General features: G+C 40.2%; 1 protein-coding gene across 1 annotated transcript in view; it reads left to right on the top strand.

Moving 5' to 3' along the window:
* Window positions 1-540: 540 nt before the first annotated feature.
* Window positions 541-21,127, top strand: part of BTBD9 (BTB domain containing 9) — a gene marked incomplete at its 3' end in the record, with an annotated part of 374,760 nt that continues 354,173 nt past the window's right edge. Inside the window, exons 1-4 of the mRNA XM_079712034.1 lie at window positions 541-570; window positions 3,855-4,066; window positions 7,403-7,766; window positions 8,841-9,105. Of these exons, the coding sequence (XP_079568160.1) occupies window positions 3,882-4,066; window positions 7,403-7,766; window positions 8,841-9,105 (814 nt within the window). The 5' untranslated portion in view covers window positions 541-570; window positions 3,855-3,881. The remainder of the gene's footprint in view (window positions 571-3,854; window positions 4,067-7,402; window positions 7,767-8,840; window positions 9,106-21,127) is intronic.

Below are 21,127 nucleotides of genomic sequence, written 5' to 3'. Positions count from 1 at the left end.
TGGCAACGTGCTTTCACAGCTTCCTGGGGGAATTTAGCACGTTCGATGTAACTCAATTGGGAGAGGAGTCTTTTTTTTTTTTTTTTTTTTGCGGTACGCGGGCCTCTCACTGTTGTGGCCTCTCCCGTTGCGGAGCCCAGGCTCCGGACGCGCAGGCTCAGCGGCCGTGGCTCACGGGCCCAGCCACTCCGTGGTATGTGGTATCTTCCCGGACCGGGGCACGAACCCGTGTCCCACTGCATCGGCAGGCAGCCTCTCAACCACTGCGCCACCAGGGAAGCCCAGGGGAGGAGTCTTGAAAGCTTGTGTCTGGTTTCTCCCAGACTTTGCCCCATGTGTTTTTTCAAAACCTTTGCTGATCTTCCTTTGATGCTTTTGTGTAATAAATTACAGTCATGAGTCCAGACATTTGCTGAGTTATGAGAGTCCATTTCATATGACAGGACAAAACAGTGGTATTAAAAGGCAGTGGCAGAGTTTTAAGACATAACTTTAAAAAATGTACTATAACTTTGTCATTACAGGTATAGAAATAATCTCATGGAAGTTAGAACATTTGTCAAAGACCACGTATGTCATTAGTAGCAGAATAATAAGTATGAAAGCATAAGAAACATGTCAGTAAACAGTTTTACTCCATGAGCTTTAACTTTTTTCTCAGTTTTATTTATCAAATTAAACGATGGTTTAAAATGTTAACTTTGATTATTATTAAAGTTATTATTAATTAAAGTAATTAATTATTAATTTAATTGATGTGTAGTTTCTAAAACATGCTTTTTTAAATGCAAGTGGATATATAGCATTAGTAACTTTGTTAGCATCATTTGCCTCTTTGCAGTAAGATTAAAAATGGAATCATATCCTAAATAAATTTTCTTAGCAGATATTTTGTATATTTATGAACCCGAGAAGGGATGTGAACCTAAAACATCAGAGTCTAAATCAGTGGCTATTTTGTAGGCTGCTCATAAGAATGGCTTCAGAATAGGGATTCTACATTCCAGACCAATTAAATCAGAATTTCTGGTGGGTGGGGCTCAAGCATCTCTTTTCCTTTTTTAAGCTCCCCATGTGATTCCAATGTGTGGCAAGCTCATTGAGAATCACTGGTCTAACTAAAATTATTTCTGTATGCCAATAGAGATTGTGTTGATTCCATACTAAGTGTCTGTTTTCTATACCTGGAAATATTTGCTTTATGTCTCCAGTTGGAAAAGCATAATTAGAATGTAAACTTAGCAAAATGAAATTGTATGTATTAAGAAGTTCAGATCTGGAGAACTTAAGATAGATATTTATATACGTAGTATTAAAGTTTATTATGTATCAGTTGAAGAATTATAAATTTACCTTTGAGCTAGTTAACCAAAAATCTATCATTGTCCATCAAGAGTTATTAGTTAATCATTTGAGTCTCACTCATGACCTAGATAAAATTTTAAGATAATATGATACCAGAGAACATATTCAGTGGGTGTATGTGTGGCGTCCTTTCAGCTAGGGAAAGCATCTATTTTGTTTAGAGTCATGCACTATCATTGAACTATTGGATAGTGATAATGAGAGTTCATGTTGAACGAAAATGGGATTTTGGTTTTTTTTTCATTTTTTTTTTTTTTTGTGGTATGCGGGCCTCTCACTGTTGTGGCCTCTCCCGTTGCGGAGCACAGGCTCCGGACGCGCAGGCTCAGCGGCCATGGCTCACGGGCCCAGCTGCTCCGCGGCATGTGGGATCCTCCCAGACCAGGGCACGAACCCGTGTCCCCTGCATCGGCAGGCGGACTCTCAACCTCTGCGCCACCAGGGAAGCCCTGAAAATGGGATTTTGAAATCAGGTACCAGTAGCTTTCAGAATTTCATGTCTGATATAGGAAATGACCATGTTCTTTTGAACATCGTTTGGATAACCCAGCCAGAAACCAAAACAAAAAGCAAAAGCAGTCTTATCCTTTGCCCTAGAGTACAGTCAGTCCTTGATCATTTGTTAGAGCAGGGATGGTAAACTATAGCCTGAGGATTAAATCCGGTCCTTTTCTGTAAATAGTTTTATTGGAACAAAGCCATGCTCATTAATTTACTTATTGTCTCTGGCTGCTTTTAGGCTCCCAGTGACAGAGTTGAATGGTTGTGACAGAGGCTGTATAGCCTGCAAAACCTAAAATATTTACTATCTGACCCTTTGCAGAAAGGTTGCCGACTTCTGTGTTAGACTCTTGTGTCACATGTTAGATGATTGAAATTCACATGATCTGCTGACACTCCTAAATGGATCCTCTTAAGCTGAATTTGGTCTTTCACACACAAGTGACTGGAGATGATTCAGTTTTTAGGGCTTTTGAATGCAGTTGGCAGTTGAAGGAGAGGGATTTGCCTTGAGAATGAGGGGAGTATGCTGCTAGCCCTCTGATGTTCCTACTATAGGGAGCCAGGAACTTGTCTACTTACCTGGCGTGGGTGTCTCCTTGCCTAACTCATCCTCCATGTTCCTCTACATCACATTCCTTGCTGTTGCTTCCTCAGTTGGGGGCGGGCATGGAGTAACAAGTAACTGGGGAAACTGGACTGTGAGGATCTTCCACTGAAGTCTCGGGGGATAACGACAGTTTCTCACATACCTTGTTGATAATGGACCTGGATGTGGAAGTTTAAAGATTAGGAGTGGCTTAATTTTTAATCCTGGTACAAGTGGAGAGTTCAAGAAGGTGTGGAGGTCTTGGGAGATTGGGATTGACATATATACATTAATATGTATAAAATGGATAACTAATAAGAACCTGCTGTATAAGAAAATAAAATTCTAAAATTAAAAAAAAAAAGAAAATGTGGAGGTCTAGTGGAGAGAGCATATCTGGCTCATTTCTTCTAGTTTCTGGTGCAACAGAGGGGTAGCTGGCTCACCTCTGAGTTGTCAGCCACATCTTCACTTCAGGCACCTGCATGCTAGTGAGGGCTCTCACCCACTTGCTGGGTTACTTACACCTGGAAAAGTACTACCTGCAAATACAGTAGAGATTTAAGAATATAAACATTTTTAGCTTTTGAAGAAAATAACTCCCCTTTCTAATATGTAAAGCTGTTAATCAAGTTTTAGCCCTTTGATTTTCAGTTACATTTGTAGAAAGGCATTGCATACAAAAGCAAGGAAGTGAGATTAAATATAATGATGTTCTGGTAAACACAGGCTACCTGATTATCAGGGGTGCAAGTTTGGACTAGAAGTTAGTCTTCAGAAAAATATTGGAGTTATTCTTTTTTTGAGGGAGGTTAGGATGCTTACTATAAGCTTCTATTAATAAATGTCAAGTTATTTTTTCTGTGACTTAAGAAGATTATAATTTTTTATAAAATATTTAAGAGGGTTTCAGACCAAAACCTCTGTAATCATTTGAAATCTTATGATTTGGTTTATTCTGTTTGTGATTTAGGCCTAGATCTATGCCTGAACAAGTTTTCCACTGGGTCTAGTTAGTTATACCCACCTTAGTAAATATATCTGTGCTAAAAGAGGAACTCTTCTGGTTGTTGATTTTCCTTTTCCTGAGATACTGAGAAATAAGGGACTTGTAGTTTGAACACAGTTTTCTAGATTGTGATGGCTCCAAGTGCTGTTAGTTAGTGTTTGAAGATCCTGACTTTTAGTGTGATAAGGCAGTGAGAATAGTGGAGTTAATGGAAGTAGGCTGAATTGCTTCCCAGAATAGATGGGTTAATATAGATACCAATGATGATGAAATTGCTCTCTTTTGTGATTTTTTTAGATATACATTTTTACTTATCTGTGTTCATGGTATGTGATTTTCGAAGTGTACTCCCCTCTCCTCACTAACTCTCATCCCTTCTTTATATAATAGATCAACGCCTATCATCTGTTCTAGAAGATGAGTAACAGCCACCCTCTTCGCCCCTTTACTGCAGTGGGGGAAATTGATCATGTGCACATTTTGTCTGAACATATTGGTGCCTTGTTGATTGGGGAAGAATATGGCGACGTCACATTTGTTGTGGAAAAGAAACGTTTTCCTGCCCACAGGGTAATTTTAGCAGCAAGGTGCCAATATTTTCGGTAAGTGTATATTACTTTTTGAAGATTGAAGTTACTTGTAGAAAACAGTGGTATTTTCCACTCTGTGAAAAATATGTAACAAAACAACAGTAAATTCTAGCAGTCATTCAATTCAACATCTGTAAGAATTTAATCTTTGTCAACTTTTTGTTATGTTTTGAAAATCACCTTTTCCTTTCAGGAGTCATCTTAGAATCATAGGGTTAGGAGGCTTCTTAGGCTAGACTGTACCCGATCAACCATTTCTCAGGGTCTCAACAATATTTCTCAGGCTGAGTCTTTGTTGCCTTCACCCTCTCCTCACAGTTGATGGCTAATGGAACTTAAACTGATTTATTGGCAGATGGGCCTCTTGTCGTACGGGTAGACTGACCTCTGGACTCGCCAGTGAACACGTATACATCTTAGTTTCAGACTACTGAGGTCCAGGACCTGTAGGTAACCCAACAGATCTCTAAGACATGCAGTTTGACAACCCCAAAGCAAAGGAAACTTAAATATTTACTGAGACTAAGTTTCATAGTTATATTAGAGCCAAAACTAAACAAAATATGTGTTTAATTAATGTAAAAATCATACTTGTACATATACGTAGCTATTGTTTGTTACTTTGACTCCTAATTTCCAGGGTTATAAATGTTAAACTGAGGTCTAATTACATTTTACCTAATCTTAGTTAAAAGGGAATCATCACTGAATTATTGACTGATAATGTATCCTTGACAGGTCCAAAGAGTCCATATCCAAAAAATCATGGATTTGCCTGTGAAACTTGATATTGAGAAATTGAGATGCTGAAGGCATGGATAAAATTTCAGTTATCTTCTAGTGAAAACTGCATTCTGATTTTTACAGTCAGAATTAACCGAGACAGCAAAACCAACTTAGAGTCACACATATTGTAGTAAAGTGTGTTTCTTGGAAATATTTATTGTTTAGCTATAACTCTTACAGTGCTTTATAAACATTTTTAGAACGTTTCATCTTGTAAATATAAAATGCCACTGTAAATACAGCCAGGGGCTTAGAAAAGAGAGGAGTCTATTAAGAGTTCTAGCTAACATGCTCCTATCAAGGCAAGGCAGCTGGCCTTGGTCTTGTCATTATTTGTTATCAGCCTCTGTCCTCTGTACACTTTTGTGCTTCTTTCCCTTTTCATTCTTCCATTCATTATATTAAAGTGTCTTGTAAAAGTCCACTCTTTATTAATTTAGAACTTTTCAGCCTTATGTTTAGTATTTGTTACTATTATATATCTTCCCTCTTTCAAAAATAATTTGAGACAACTCTAGGTGGGTATCTTTTAGGTGATCAGTATATTCTTAAAAGAAACTCAAGTTCTTTTAGAAATCTGAAGATCGTATTGAATGAATGGAGTATGCTCCCTTCATTTATTGTTCTTGCTGTCTCTTTGTGGGTATTGAACCTTTATAATATCTGATGGCTCAACAGGCTAAACTCAGTCATTACTAATGCAATCTTAGACTGATTCTCATTGCTGACACTGTTCATGTGCAAAGGAAAATTAACTGTCAGCAGTCAGGAGAGACCTTATGAGTGTGGTCTTAGAGCCTATCAGTTCCCAGATAAGGACAAGCTAACTGTACCGGAGGGAACCTTCCACAAGTTGGGGGTTCATATTTAGGCTTCCTAGGGGTCCTCATCAAATCCACTTTTAAAGCATCGAGAATCCAGGTAAGTACCATGGATCACACTGGAGTGGGAGTAGGTCTTGGCAAGATCTCCCCAGGAAGGTATCCTTTAATCTAGCAATTTTAAGGTTGTGATTGAATGCTCTCTGGATTCATGGAAACCTTCACAGGTGTTTTTAGGCATACTATAACCCAGTGAGGAAGTATGCTCAGAATATTCATGAATGTTTTGCTGGATAGTTGCAACTATTTCTGTGAGGCAAGCAAGAATGTCCTGTCTTGCTTTTCCGGGGGAGGGTGGGAGGAGTTCTAGGCAAGCATGGAGGGAAACTTTGACATGCTAGTCCTGCTCTGAGAGTCTTAGGAGCACGGGAGTCTCTTTTTGTCCCATTATTTTCTTGCTCTCACTTTTACACATTTTCTTTCTCACTCATTACTCTTCCTTTTCTGCACTCCTCCCTAGTCCTCCTCTGGCCACACTTTCTTTCCTGATGGATTGGAAACTTTAATTGGTTCATATTATTTCTCCTAGAGTAATAGAGGTAGAAATGTAAATTTACTACCTGACTGGATTTTCTAGTTTTCATTATTTAGATGAGCAGATAAGCAATAATGTGGGGATTTTTTTTAATCTGAAAAATACTGAAAGACAAAATAGAAAAGTTAAATTATCCATAATCCCATCATGAATTTCATTTTTAATTTATAAACTGACAAATGAAGACCCTTCCCTTCCAGCCATCTAATCCTATTCCCTAGAGACAACCACTGTTAACAGTTTAATATGTATTTCCCCTCAATATAAATAGATATATCCATACATACCTGTGTGCATACAAATGAGTGTGTTATACACTCTTTTCCATGCAACACATAGGGATCTGCAACCTGACTTACCAACTATATCCTGGACATCTTTCCAAGACAGTATATTTTGATCTCCCTTGATCTTTCTAATGGCTGCATAGAATGTGTATATCATAGTTTTTTCAACTATGTGCCTCTTGATGGACATTTAAGATTTTTTCCATTGTTTCAATATATCTTCTTATACATTTATCTTTATCTTGCTGTATTATCTTATACATTTATCTTTATCCTAAAAGTGAGATTACTGAGTTGAAGGGTATGCACATTTTACATTTGAATAGATATTACTTAAATTCCTTTCCAAAAAGGGATACCCATTTATACTCTCAAAGCAGTGCATGAGAAAACCTGTTTTTCCATTGTTTCTGCAGTGCTGAATATTAACAGGTTTTTAATTTCTGCCAGCCTGACAGGCAGAATGGCGCCTGATTGTGTTTAATTGTTTTCATCTGATTATCTTTTCCTTTGGAGCTTTACTTTTTAAACTACTTTCTTGACCTTTAACAGGTTTATATTGATTTCACTGTTCCTCTCAAAAGAGCACTTTCATCTTTCTAATTAATGAATGTCTATTATGTATCTTGAGCTCTCAGGATTATTTGTTAGTTCAATTTATAGAATTAATTCAAAATAGTTTTTAAATTATGTCTTTCTTTAGAGAACTATTTTAAGTTATTACTATGCATTTCTTCACCTGAATCTTTGTGTCATTAAACACATGTATGTTTTTTATAATGTTGATAGCCTTTATTTCATAATTTTGTAGCAAATCCTATTTGAAGTTTTTCTCATGCATTTCTTCTCTGATGTGCAGAGCATTACTATATGGTGGAATGCGAGAATCTCAGCCTGAAGCCGAAATCCCTCTCCAAGACACCACTGCAGAAGCATTCACAATGCTACTTAAATACATCTACACTGGGCGGGCGACGCTGACAGATGAGAAGGAGGAGGTGCTGCTGGACTTTTTGAGCCTGGCTCATAAATATGGATTTCCAGAGCTGGAGGATTCTACCTCTGAGTACCTCTGCACCATACTTAACATTCAGAATGTCTGTATGACTTTTGATGTTGCCAGTCTCTACTCCCTTCCCAAGTTAACTTCCATGTGCTGCATGTTTATGGACAGAAATGCTCAGGAGGTGCTCTCAAGCGAAGGCTTCCTCTCCCTTTCTAAGGTGTGTCACTGTCTACAAGTAATTTACAGGCATGCACTGTTTTATTTATATCTGTAAGTTAGAAATATGGCAGTGGACTAAGAATAAAAACATAAAAACCATTAGTGTGGAAGAGGTTGTCTAGCCACCTGCCTCTGGCTACTGAGACTCTAGATCATATAAGAGAGAGGCAGATTGCTGCTCTTTTCTTTTAAGGTTCTTCAGATAAGTTCTGTATGCAAAAGAGACTGTGCTGCTGGTGGTTGTTTTCAACGTGATGGCGTCAAATAGGCTCCTTTGTGGTGTTGCATACTGTTTTTTGGTTTTGTATTTCTCTGACAGAGTGTTACTAATAATTCCTTACTGAGGGGGAAAATTCATAAAGAAGATCTGATGTTTCATTGGATGTCTTTAAGTCATTGTTGTTTTTTATTTTCTGGCCCAGAATTCACTATTGTACAGTGTTTTATACCATATAATAGCTAGAATAAAACTATTTTTCCCAAATCTTCCTCTCAACCCTGGTGATTGTCTTTCCTTTCCCTTTCTGTGTTCCTCCTAGGACCTGACTTCTTTGAATGTGAAAACCTCTTTGAAAAGCTACAAGTCTTGATTTGAGTGTAACTGTGATTTTTATTGTCCTAGTTAATTTTCAAAGGCAAGGATCTTGTAGGGTTGCACAGTGTTGCTGGCAGTCAGTTTAGAAATCTGAGAACCAAAAGTGCGGTGGTGCACTTTTGTGGAACAAAAGGTTTGAATTTTAAATGCTAGATGCATCTTACTGGCTCATAAATGCAAACTCTGCTGAAGAACCTGTGTGGAATGACAGCGTCTCACACTGCTGTTTTTCTTGTTATTTTATTAAAGGTGGGTGCAAATGTGCTGGAAAGACTAGGTACAAGATGCCTACGGCTATTCACACAGCCATAATGGGCAAGAGAGTACATGGCACAAAGAATAAGGAAAGAAGATGGTCAAGAAGAGTTAAATGCTTAAATATAAGTGATACTTGCAGTTCAGTAAAGTTTTACTGATTGATCATGCACATGGTTGAGCTCCATAATAACTGGAATTTTTCCTTTTTATCCTTTTCAGACAGCACTTTTAAACATCGTATTAAGAGATTCATTTGCAGCTCCTGAAAAAGATATCTTCCTAGCCTTGTTAAACTGGTGTAAGCATAATTCAAAGGAGAATCATGCTGAAATCATGCAGGCTGTCCGTTTGCCTCTGATGAGCCTCACTGAACTTCTGAATGTCGTGAGGCCTTCGGGACTATTGTCTCCTGATGCCATTCTGGATGCTATTAAAGTTCGATCAGAGAGCCGGGACATGGACCTCAATTATAGAGGCATGCTCAGTAAGTACCTATTTATGCTAATCTCACCAAGAAGTTTTGTTTGCATCCTGTGACAGGCTCAGCTACAAAACTGTAGTTCAGGTAAACATGGTATGTGTCAATCTGAGAACGTAGAACCCTGCTTCCTGTGGAATGCCTTTCCGACTCCTTCTCCTGCTAATTCCTCCTGAGATTGCTTAGCCTCTGTAGACCACAAAATAGGTATTTCTTGCCATTTCTGGACAAATTTCTCCAGCCGCTCCCTAGAATGTCAAAAGTTAGATACTTTCTCATGTTAAGACCTTTCCTCCTTTCCTCCATCAAATCAGTACTGAGTACATGCTATATACTTATTATTATTTTAGGTGCCATGAACACGGAGATTCTAAATAACAATAATAATGGGTAACACTTGCATAGCATTTCCAATACTTATATGGTATTTTTCTTATTAATAAAAATAATAGCAATGAACGCTTATGAAGTGCATATATATATCAGTAACAGTCCTACATGATGATTTAATTCTCACAATAACCCTTTGAGATAAAAACCCATTATTTTTTCCTATTTATTTATTTATTTATGTTAAGTGAAGATAATACAATCCTTTTTTTAAAATTTTTTAATTTAATTTTATTTATTTTTTTATACAGCAGGTTCTTATTAGTTATCCATTTTATACATATTAGTGTATATATGTCAATTCCAATCTCCCAATTCATCACACACACACACACACACACCCTGCCACTTTCCCCACTTGGTGTCCATACGTTTGTTCTCTACATCTGTGTCTCTATTTCTGCCCTGCAAACCAGTTCATCTGTACCATTTTTCTAGGTTCTAAATATATGTGTTAATATACAATTTTTGTTCTTCTCTTTCTGACTGACTTCACTCTGTATGAGAGTCTCTAGATCCATACACGTCTCTACAAATGACCAAATTTCGTTCCATTTTATGGCTGAGTAATACTCCATTGTATACACGTACCACATCTTCTTTATCTGTTAGTCTGTTGATGGGCATTTAGGTTGCTTCCATGACCTGCCTATTGTAAATAGTGCTGCAATGAACATTGGGGTGGATGTGTCTTTTTGAATTATGGTATTCTCTGGGTATATGCCCAGTAGTGGGATTGCTGGGTCATATGGTAATTCTATTTTTAGTTTTTTTAAGGAACCTCCATACTGTTCTCCACAGTGGCTGTATCAATTTACATTCCCACCAACAGTGCATGAGGGTTCTCTTTTCACGACACCCTCTCCAGCATTTGTTGTTTGTAGATTTTCTGATGATGCCCATTCTAACTGGTGTGAGGTGATACCTCATTGTAGTTTTGATTTGCATTTCTCTAATAATTAGTGATGTTGAGCAGCTTTTCATGTGCTTCTTGGCCATCTGTATGTCTTCTTTGGAGAAATGTCTATTTAGGTCTTTGGGCCATTTTTTGATTGGGTTGTTTGTTTTTTTAATATTGAGCTGCATGAGCTGTTTATATATTTTGGAGATTAATCCTTTGTCCACTAATTCGTTTGCAAATATTTTCTCCCATTCTGAGGGTTGTCTTTTCGTCTTGTAGTTTCCTTTGCTTTGCAAAAGCTTGTAAGTTTCAGTAGGTCCCATTTGTTTTTCTTTTTATTTCTGATACTCTAGAAGGTGGATCAAAAAAGATCTTGCTGTGATTTATGTCAGAGTGTTCTTCCTATGTTTTCCTCTAAGAGTTTTATAGTGTCCAGTCTTACATTTAGGTCTCTAATCCATTTTGAGTTTATTTTTGTGTATGGTGTTAGGGAGTGTTCTAATTTCATTCTTTTACATGTAGCTGTACAGTTTTCCCAGCACCACTTATTGAAGAGACTGTCCTTTCTCCATTGTATATCCTTGCCTCCTTTGTCATAGATTAGTTGACCATAGGTGCGTGGGTTTATCTCTGAGCTTTCTATCTTGTTCCATTGATCTATGTTTCTGTTTTTTTGCCAGTACCATATTGTCTTGATTACTGTAGCTTTGTAGTATAGTCAGAAGTGAGGGAGTCTGATTCCTCCAGCTCTGTTTTTTTCCATCAAGACTGCTTTGGCTACTCAGGGTCTTTTGTGTCTCCATAAAAATTAAAAAAATTTTTGTTCTAGTTTTAGAAAAAAATGCCATTGGTAATTTGATAGGGATTGCATTGAATCTGTAGATTGCTTTGGGTAGTAGAGTCATTTTCACAATATTGATTCTTCCAATCCAAGAACATGGTATATCTCTCCATCTGTTGGTATCATCTTTAATTTCTTTCATCAGTGTCTTATAGTTTTCTGCATACAGGTCTTTTGTCTCCTTAGGTAGGTTTATTCCTAGGTATTTTGTTCTTTTTGTTGCAATGGTAAATGGGACTGTTGCCTTAATTTCTCTTTCACATTTTTCATCATTAATGTATAGGAATGCAAGAGATTTCTGTGCATTAACTTTGTATCCTGCAGCTTTACCAAATTCATTGATTAGCTCTAGTAGTTTTCTGGTGGTATCTTTAGGATTCTCTATGTATAGTATCATGTCAGCTGCAAACAGTGACAGTTTTACTTTTTCTTTTCCAATTTGTATTCCTTTTATTTCTTTTCTTCTCTGATTGCCGTGGCTAGGACTTCCAAAACTGTGTTTAATAATAGTGGCAAGAGTGGACATCCTTGTCTTGTTCCTGATCTTAGTGGAATTGCTTTCAGGTTTTCACCATTGAGAATGATGTTTGCTGTGGGTTTGTTGTATATGGCCTTTATTATGCTGAGGTAGGGTTCCCTCTATGCCCACTTTCTGGAGAGTTTTTATCATAAGTGGGTGTTGAATTTTCTCAAAAATTTTTGAAAGCTTTTTTCAAAAGCTTTTTCTGCATCTGTTACCCTATGGTTTTTCTCCTTCAATTTGTTAATATAGTCTATCACATTGATGGATTTGCATATATTGAAGAATCCTTGCATCCCTGGGATAAATCCCACATGGTCATGGTGTATGATCCTTTTAATGTGTTGTTGGATTCTGTTTGCTAGTATTTTGTTGAGGATTTTTGCATCTATACTCACCAGTAATATTGGTCTGTGATTTTCTTTTTTTGTAGTATCTTTGTCTGGTTTTGGTATCAGGGTGATGGTGGCCTCATAGAATGGGTTTGGGAGTGTTCCTTCCTCTGCAGTTTTTTGGAAGAGTTTGAGAAGGATGGGTGTTAGCTCTTCTCTAAATGTTTGATAGAATTCACCTGTGAAGCCATCTGGTTCTGGACTTTTGTTTGTTGGAAGATTGTAAATCACAGTTTCAATTTCATTGCTTATAATTGGTCTGTTCATATTTTCTATTTCTTCCTGGTTCAGTCTTGAAGGGTTGTGCTTTGTAAGAATTTGTCCATTTCTTCCAGGTTGTCCATTTTATTGGCATAGAGTTGCTTGTATTAATCTCTCATGATCCTTTGTATTTCTGCAGTACCAGTTGTTGCTTCTCCTTTTTCATTTCTAATTCTATTTTTTTTTAAGAAAATGTTGGGGGTAGGAGTTTATTAATTAATTAATTAATTTTTGCTGTGTTGGGTCTTCGTTTCTGTACAAGGGCTTTCTCTAGTTGTGGCAAGCGGGGGCCACTCTTCATCGCGGTGCATGGGCCTCTCACTGTCGCGGCCTCTCTTATTGCGGAGCACAGGCTCCAGACGCGCAGGCTCAACAGTTGTGGCTCATGGGCCTAGTTGCTCCGCGGCATGTGGGATCTTCCCAGACCAGGGCTCGAACCCGTGTCCCCGGCATTAGCAGGCAGATTCTCAACCACTGCACCACCAGGGAAGCCCCTCTAATTCTATTGATTTGAGTCTTCTCCCTGTTTTTCTTGATGAGTCTGACTAATGGTTTGTTTTGTGTTTTTTTTTTATTTTTATTTATTTATCTTTGGCTGCGCTGGGCCTTCGCTGCAGCACGCGGGTCCTCTCTAGCCGCGGCGAGCGGGGGCCACTCTTCCTTGCGGTGCATGGGCTTTGCATTGCAGTGGCCTCTCCCGTTGAACACGGGCTCTAGGTGCACAGGTTTCAGTAGTTGTGGCTCGCGGGCTCTAGAGTGTAGGCTCAGTAGTTGTGGCCCATGGGCACAGTTGCTCCACGGCATGTGGGATCCTCCCGGACCAGGACTTGAACCCGTGTCCCCCGCACTGGCAGGCGGCCTCCCAACCAGTGCACTACCAGGGAAGCCCTGACTAATGGTTTTTCAATTTTGTTTATCTTCTCAAAGAACCAGCTTTTAGCTTTATTGATTTTTGCTATTGTTTTCCTTGTTTCTATTTCATTTATTTCTGCTCTGATCTTTATGATTTCTTTTCTTCTGCTAACTTTGGGGGTTTTTTGTTCTTCTTTCTCTAATTGCTTTAGGTGTAAGGTTAGGTTGTTTATTTGAGATGTTTCTTGTTTCTTAAGGTAGGATTGTATTGCTATAAACTTCCCTCTTAGAACTGCTTTTGCTGCATCCCATAGGCTTTGGGTCATCGTGTTTTCATTGTCATTTGTTTCTAGGTATTTTTTGATTTCCTCTTTAGTTTCTTCAGTGATCTCTTGGTTATTAGGTAGTGTATTGTTTAGCCTCCATGTGCTTGTATTTTTTACAGATTTGGGGCCTCCCTGGTGGCGCAGTGGTTGAGAGTCCGCCTGCTGATGCAGGGGATACGGGTTCATGCCCCGGTCTGGGAGGATCCCATGTGCCGCGGAGCGGCTGGGCCCGTGAGCCGTGGCCGCTGGGCCTGCGCGTCCGGAGCCTGTGCTCCGCAACGGGAGAGACCACAGCAGTGAGAGGCCCGCGTACCGCAAAAAAAAAAAAAAGAGAGAGAAATGATAGATAGATAGATAGGTAGGTAGATAGAAAGAGAGAGGAAGAGAGAAAGAGAGAAACAAAGAAAGAGAAAGAAAGAAGATAAAATAAAATAAAGTAAAAAAATAGTTATTAAAATAAAAAATAAAAACTAATTATTAAGGAAAAAATTTTAAAAAGTAAAAAAAAAAACAAAAAAAAGGGACGTACAGAACCCTAGAACAAATGGTAAAAGCAAAGCTACACAGACAAAATCACACACAGAAGCTTACACATACACACTCACAAAAAGAGAAAAAGGGAAAAAATATATATATATCTTTGGTCCCAAAGTCCACCTCCTCAATTTGGAATGATTCGTTGTTTATTCAGGTATTGCACAGATGCAGGGTTCATCAAGTTGATTGTGGAGGTTTAATCCGCTGCTCCTGAGGCTGCTGGGAGAAATTTCCCTTTCTCTTCTTTGTTCGCACTGCTCCCAGGGTTCAGCTTTGGATTTGGACACGTCTCTGTGTGTAGGTCTCCTGAGGGCGTCTATTCTTCGGTCAGACAGGACGGGGTTAAGGGAGCAGGTGATTTGGGGGCTCTTGCTCACTCAGGCCGGGGGGAGGGAGGGGTACAGATGAGGGAGAACCCGCGGCGGCAGAGGCCAGCGTGACGTTGCAACAGCCTGAGGCGCACCGTGTGTTCTCCCGGGGAAGTTGTCCTTGGATCACGGGACCCTGGCAGTGGCGGGCTCCACAGGCTCCCGGGAGGGGAGGTGTGGAGAGTGACCTGTGCTTGCACACAGGCTTCTTGGTGGCGGCAGCAGCAGCCTTAGCATCCCATGCCCATCTCTGGGGTCTGCGCTGATAGCCTCGGCTCACGCCTTCTCTGGAGCTCCTTTAAGCAGCGCTCTTAATCCCCTCTCCTCGCGCACCAGGAAACAAAGAGGAAAGAAAAAGTCTCTTGCCTCTTTGGCAGCTCCAGACTTTTTCCCGGACTCCCTCCCGGCTAACTGTGGCGCACTAGCCCCCTTCACGCAGCCAACCCCGAGCCTCAGCTTTCAGCCCCCGCCTGCCCCGGCGGGTGAGCAGACAAGCCTCTCGGGCTGGTGAGTGCTGGTCGGCCCCGTTCCTCTGTGCGGGAATCTCTCTGCTTTGCCCTCTGCACCCCTATTGCTGCGCTCTCCTCCGTGGCTTCAAAGCTCCCACCCTTCGCCACCGGCAGTCTCCGCCCGCGAAGGGGCTTCCTAGTGTGTGGAAACCTTTCCTCTTTCACAGCTCCCTCCCACTGGTGCAGGTCCCGTCCCTATTCTTTTGTCTCTGTTTTTTTCTTTTTTCTTTTGCCTTACCCACGTATGTGGGGAGTTTCTTGCCTTTTGGGAGGTCTGAGGTCTCCTGCCAGTGTTCAGTAGGTGTTCTATAGGAGCTGTTCCACATGTAGATGTATTTCTTATGTATTTGTGGAGAGGAAGGTGATCTCCACGTCTTACTCTTCCGCCATCTTGACGCTCCTCCCCTAATTCTTCTAGGTGTTCATTAAACATTTCTTGCAACTTCTCCATCTTTGCCTCCATTCTTTTTCTGAGGTCCTGGATCATCTTCACTGTCATTATTCTGAATTCTTTTTCTGGAAGGTTGCTTATCTCTACTTCATTTAGTTGTTTTTCTGGGGTTTTATCTTGTTTCTTAATCTAGTACATAGCCCTCTGCCTTTTCATCTCATCTGCCTTTCTGTGAATGTGGTTTTTGTTCCACAGGCTGCAGGATTGTAGTTGTTCTTGTTTCTGCTCTCTGGTTGATGAGGCTATCTAAGAGGCTTATGCAAGTTTCCTGATGGGAGGGACTGGTGGTGGGTAGAGCTGGGTGTTGCTCTGGTGGTCAGACCTCAGTAAACTTTAATCTGCTTGCCTGCTGATGGGTGGGGCTGGGTTCCCTCCCTGTTGGTTGTTTGGCCTGAGGCGACCCAACACTGGAGCCTACCCAGGCTCTTTGGTGGGGCTAATGGCAGACTCTGGGAGGGCTCATGCCAAGGAGTGCTTCCCACAACTTCTGCTGCCAGTGTCTTGTCCCCACGGTGAGCCACAGCCACCCCCTGCCTCTGCAGGAGACCCTCCAACCCTAGCAGGTAGGTCTGGTTCAGTCTCCTATGGGGTCACTGCTCCTTCCCCTTGGTCCCGATGCACATACTACTTGGTGTGTGCCCTCCAAGAGTGGAGTCTGTGTTTCCCCCAGTCCTATAGAAGTCCTGCAATCAAATCCCACTAGCCTTCAGAGTCTGATTCTCTAGGAATTCCTCCCTCTGTTGCCAGACCCACAGGTTGGGACGCCAGATGTGGGGCTCAGAACCTTCACTGCAGTGGGTGGACTTCTGCAGTATAAGTGTTCTCCAGTTTGTGAGTCACCCACTCAGCAGTTATGGGATTTGATTTTATTGTGTTTGTGCCCCTCCTACCGTCTCATTGTGGCTTCTCCTTTGTCTTTGGATGTGGGGTATCTTTTCTGGTTAGCTCCAGTGTCTTCCTGTCGATGATTATTCAGCAGTTCGTTGTGATTCCAGTGCTCTCGCAAGAGGGAATGAGACACGTCCTTTTACTCCGCCATCTTGAACCAGTCTCTGAACTTGTTTTAGACTTACTGAGTTTGAGAGTTTCTGGGATATCTAAATTCTAAGTTCTGTCTCATGTTAGTCATTTCCCTGAGTGATCTTTTCCTTGTCCATGACTTCAGACACTCTTTTGAAATACTGATTGATCTTAAATAGGTGTCCTTAGCCTGGACTTCTCTCCTGACTCATCAGATTTAGATTTCTTTTCATTGGGCATAGAGGAAAAAGCATAGGTTTTGGAGCCAGACAAATTTGACTTCAAGTCCTGAATTAGTCACTTACTAGTTGCATGACCTGGTGTTAAATCACATAAGGAATTTTACCTTTAGTTTTATATCTTTGCATATTGTTATGAGAATTACTCGAAGTAATGTGTGCAAATAATGTGTGTAAGCTCAATACTGTAGGAAACCATTGTTATATTATTATTTTGTGTTCTTCCTCATCTCTGTATGTCTGTGTAGGAATTATCACATTGATCACTTTTTTTTTTTTTTTTTTTGTGGTACGCGGGCCTCTCACTGTTGTGGCCTCTCCCGTTGTGGAGCACAGGCTCCGGACGCGCAGGCTCAGCGGCCATGGCTCACGGGCCCAGCCGTTCCGCAGCATGTGGGATCTTCCCGGACCAGAGCATGAACCCGTGTCCCCTGCATCGGCAGGCGGACTCTCAACTACTGCGCCACCAGGAAAGCCCTGATCACATTTTTTAAACCTTTTTATTTACTTGTTTTAGATCCTTGAAGGCACACTGATCTTTGCATCCTCAACATTCAATACACTGGGTAATCTGTAGATGACACTTGATGAATTAATGCAATGAGAATTGTCTAAAAGCAGTGGAAGCATATTACTGGTGTTCAGGAAGCAGTCAAAGCTGGTGGTAAAAGAATTGAAACCTGGGCTAGAGTATAGAGAAAGAAGTGAAAATCAAAGTCTGAGACTTGGAGGAGACTTATGGCCAGGGGCTGAAGGTAGAGAAGGAAGAATTAGAGGTAGGAAGAAAACTGGGATAGGGTTAAGGAAGCCAACAGAGGAGAGAGCGTTTCTATGGAGTGGGTGGTCAGTGGTATCTGGTGATGCTGGGAGGGCAAGAAGAATGAGAATGGAGAGAAAAATTTTGGATATAAATTGTGGTGAGTTGGTTAGTAGTCTGGACAGAAGCTTGACTAAACGGAATTAGGCCATAGGTTTGAAAAATATAGTAAATACAATGTGTTGACTATCTGATGTGAGAATTGGAGTAAAGGTAGTAAAGAAGTAGTATGGTAGCTAGTGGGAACGGGTCGAGAGAGGTTGGAGAAGAGATTAGAGATGCTAGAGGGTGATGCTGGTTGAGAGTCAGCCTTCGATAAAGGGTAGGAGGGTAGAGGGGAGAAGTAAGAAGATGAGTAATATAGTTTTAGCCTTTGTAAATCTTAATTGTTGGATCCTTTCTTATATAAACTCCTTTTTTCCCCTTCTTGCCCTAGTTTTGATTCGAGGTGTTGATAGGGCCTCAGGACTGGTTTAGTTATAAGAATAGGTTTGGGACATTGCTGCAGAACTGAGTTACTGGTCTTGTAGTTACTGGTAGCTTGGAATTGATCAGCTGGTCAGTATAGGTGTCAGATCTGGGTTACTATAGACCCATGAAATTACCGTGAAAGGGAGTAATCAACCAGTTGAGGAGCCCTCAGTTCTGGAATGATATGCTGCTCATAAATGTTAAATTCTTCATTTTGGAATAATTTAGTGGAAGCTCAAGGATGAGATTATACAAATGCTTGGGAATCTTTTATGTAACTTATAAACTCAAGAAATGATAAAGTAGCAGACTGTTTTTCTACCTTTTTAATTATATGAATAGTAAAACTAATAATAGAAATAACTAAGGAAGCATATCACTTTCAGACCCTAAAAAATATTTATTCAGACATTCATGCCATTTAAAAAAAATCAGATTTCTTCACAGTTAGGGGAAAAGGGGTCTAAAATTTCAGAACTGTTCCTTAGCTGATGGTCTGGAAGGATAGTTCTGCTTATTTTGAAATTATTGATGAGATTTATCTGTTTCTTTGTTCTTCCCTGGGTATGGGTTCTGAGTCTTTGGGGACTTTTCATGAAACATTGAGAGGTTCTATCTTGGGACTAGGGAATTAGTATCTAGGGGCATAAATACTAAATCTTTTTTTTAATTCATTAATATTGGTTACTAGAAGGTTTAATTCTTACAGTTGCATATCCTGAGGCTTTTTACCAAATTATAGTGATTTCCACCCCCCTTAAAAAAAAAAGAGGATCCAAAGGATGTTTTTAACTTACCAGTGGTGGTTAGTCTCTTTGAGAGTGTGGTTTTTATATGTACAAAACTACATCTAATGATGAGCATTTGTCTATATGCCTGGGGAAAGGAAATTAACTTTTTAATTAATTTCTTTCCTTAGGATATTTGAACTACTTGTACTCAGCCCATTCCTTAATGTTTAGTTTTGTTTTAGCTGTGGAAATATTTCTGCCTTGAAAGTTAGTGCTTTTTCTATTCCGGCTGAGTTACACTTTGTTTTGTGTATCAGGTTTTGGACTTTGCGAAAGAGAACAATAATTTCCTGTTTCTTCATGTTTATAACAGGTAGCACATCACAACTTCCATCCTCAAGATTTTTTATTGACTAAAAGTCAATCTGTTGCTAGGCCTGCTAAGTTATATTATTGGTTTATATGTGTGTGTGTGTGTTTAAATCTGTGCTGTAGGTACATGGTACCACAAACCTATTCCCATAGTTTCCAGTAACTAGACTGAGGGGGCTTGCCACTGTGATAGTATCATTTTTGCTTTTCTTGCCTACACTCCTACTTAGACTGAGCTTCTTGAGGACTGTAATTATGTCTTTTCCCCTGTGTTTTCCTAGCACTTAGCACAGTGTCTGAATCTAGACTTTTCAAAGTAAATGAATGACTGAATGAATCTATTCCTTGCTTCTAAACTAGAATTTAAAATTTGGGGACTTCCCTGGTGGCGCAGTGGTTAGAATCTGCCTGCCAATGCAGGGGACACGGATTCGAGCCCTGGTCCAGGAAGATCCCACATGCTATGGAGCAACTGAGCCTGTGCGCCGCAACTACTGAGCCTGTGCTCTAGAGCCTAAGAGCCACAACTACTGAGCCCACGTGCCACAACTACTGAAACCCATGTGCCTAGAGCCCGTGCTCCGCAACAAGAGAAGCCACTGCAGTGAGAAGCCTGCACGCCACAGCGAAGAGTAGCCCCTGCTCGCCGCAACTAGAGAAAGCCTGCGTGCAGCAGTGAAGACCCAATGCAGCCATAAACAAACAAACAAACAAATAAATAAATAATAAATAAATAAAATTTGTCTCATCTATCACATAAAGACAGTAATAGCGATGAACTGTTAATACTTTGAAAACTCTTTGACTCTATTAGTATTCTGTCTTCCCAATTGTAGTTTTTAGTATCTTTTAGTATCTTCATCTGTAAACTAGGGGGTTCACAAGTCATCTCTGCTGAGGATTCACAAATCACAAATTTGAAGCTTTTCTTTGCTTGCTTATAAAGTGCTTCGTCTCTAGATTGGAGGCACCAGGAAGGCAGGGCCTATCTCTGTCTGGTTCACTGAGAGATATCCAGTGCCTCACAGGGTACCTGGTACAGAATGGGTCTTCAGTAAATGTTTTTTGACTAATTGAATTCTTATAGAGTACTTTGTAGACTTTATTTTTTTATTTTTTTATTTGGTTGCGCTGGGTATTAGTTACGGCTCACCGGCTCCCTAGTTGCAGTAGGTGGGTCCCTTAGTTGTGGCATGCACGTGGGATCTAGTTACCTGACCAGGGATCAAACCTGGGCCCCCTGCGTTGGGAGCTCAGAGTCTTAAATACTGTGCCACCAGGGAAGTCCCATAGTACTTTAGCATATATTATTTATAGTGTAATTTTTACAGTAGCCCCGTGGGTGGGTTGGGTAAAATATTATTTATAGATGAGAAAACAGATTCATAGAGACTAAGGGGCCTCATCAGGGATAATAAGTGGTAGAGCCTGAGTCTCAAACTTAGGTTTTCTCATTTTAAGTCCAACTTTCTAAAAAAAAGCTATAATAGACTGTTTCTTTCCTTTGGGTCCTAAGTAACCTTAGAGGGAAGGGACTAGTAAGAGGGGAAAAGTATGGTCTTCCCATCAGAAACCCTTTATGAAGGTAGTAGCAGGGCAGGACCCCTGGAAACATTGCCTGAGTTCTGATAGCACCTCAGCTCCTTGCTGGCTGTATGGCCTTGGGCAACAAAGTCCATTTAACCTTTCTCTGCCCCCACTTCCCCATCTGTGAAATGGATATAATAGTAGTCCTACACTCAAAGGATTATTATGAAGAGTAAGTCAAAGGAATTAATAAAGTTTGTTAAATAAATAAAAAATAAATATGAAGAATATGTGTGATTTTCATGAGCTAATAGAACGTAGAACGTTATAAACTGAGCACTTAGGCCTCTGGTGGTAAGAAGTTGATCATGACTAGGTTTTGTTTTCATTTGGTTTGGTTTTCTCAGTTGCCTTAGTCTTTTGAAGGTTAATTAAACTCACCCCAACCCCCACTTTTCAGCTTCATTTTTAAATCATCTTTCCCTGTCTTCATTTGAAAAAAA

Source organism: Hyperoodon ampullatus (assembly GCF_949752795.1).
Source record: "Hyperoodon ampullatus genome assembly, chromosome: 10".
Lineage (NCBI taxonomy): Eukaryota > Metazoa > Chordata > Mammalia > Artiodactyla > Ziphiidae > Hyperoodon > Hyperoodon ampullatus.
Note: the sequence above shows the minus strand (reverse complement) of the source record. Positions and strands in the feature narration are given on the sequence as shown.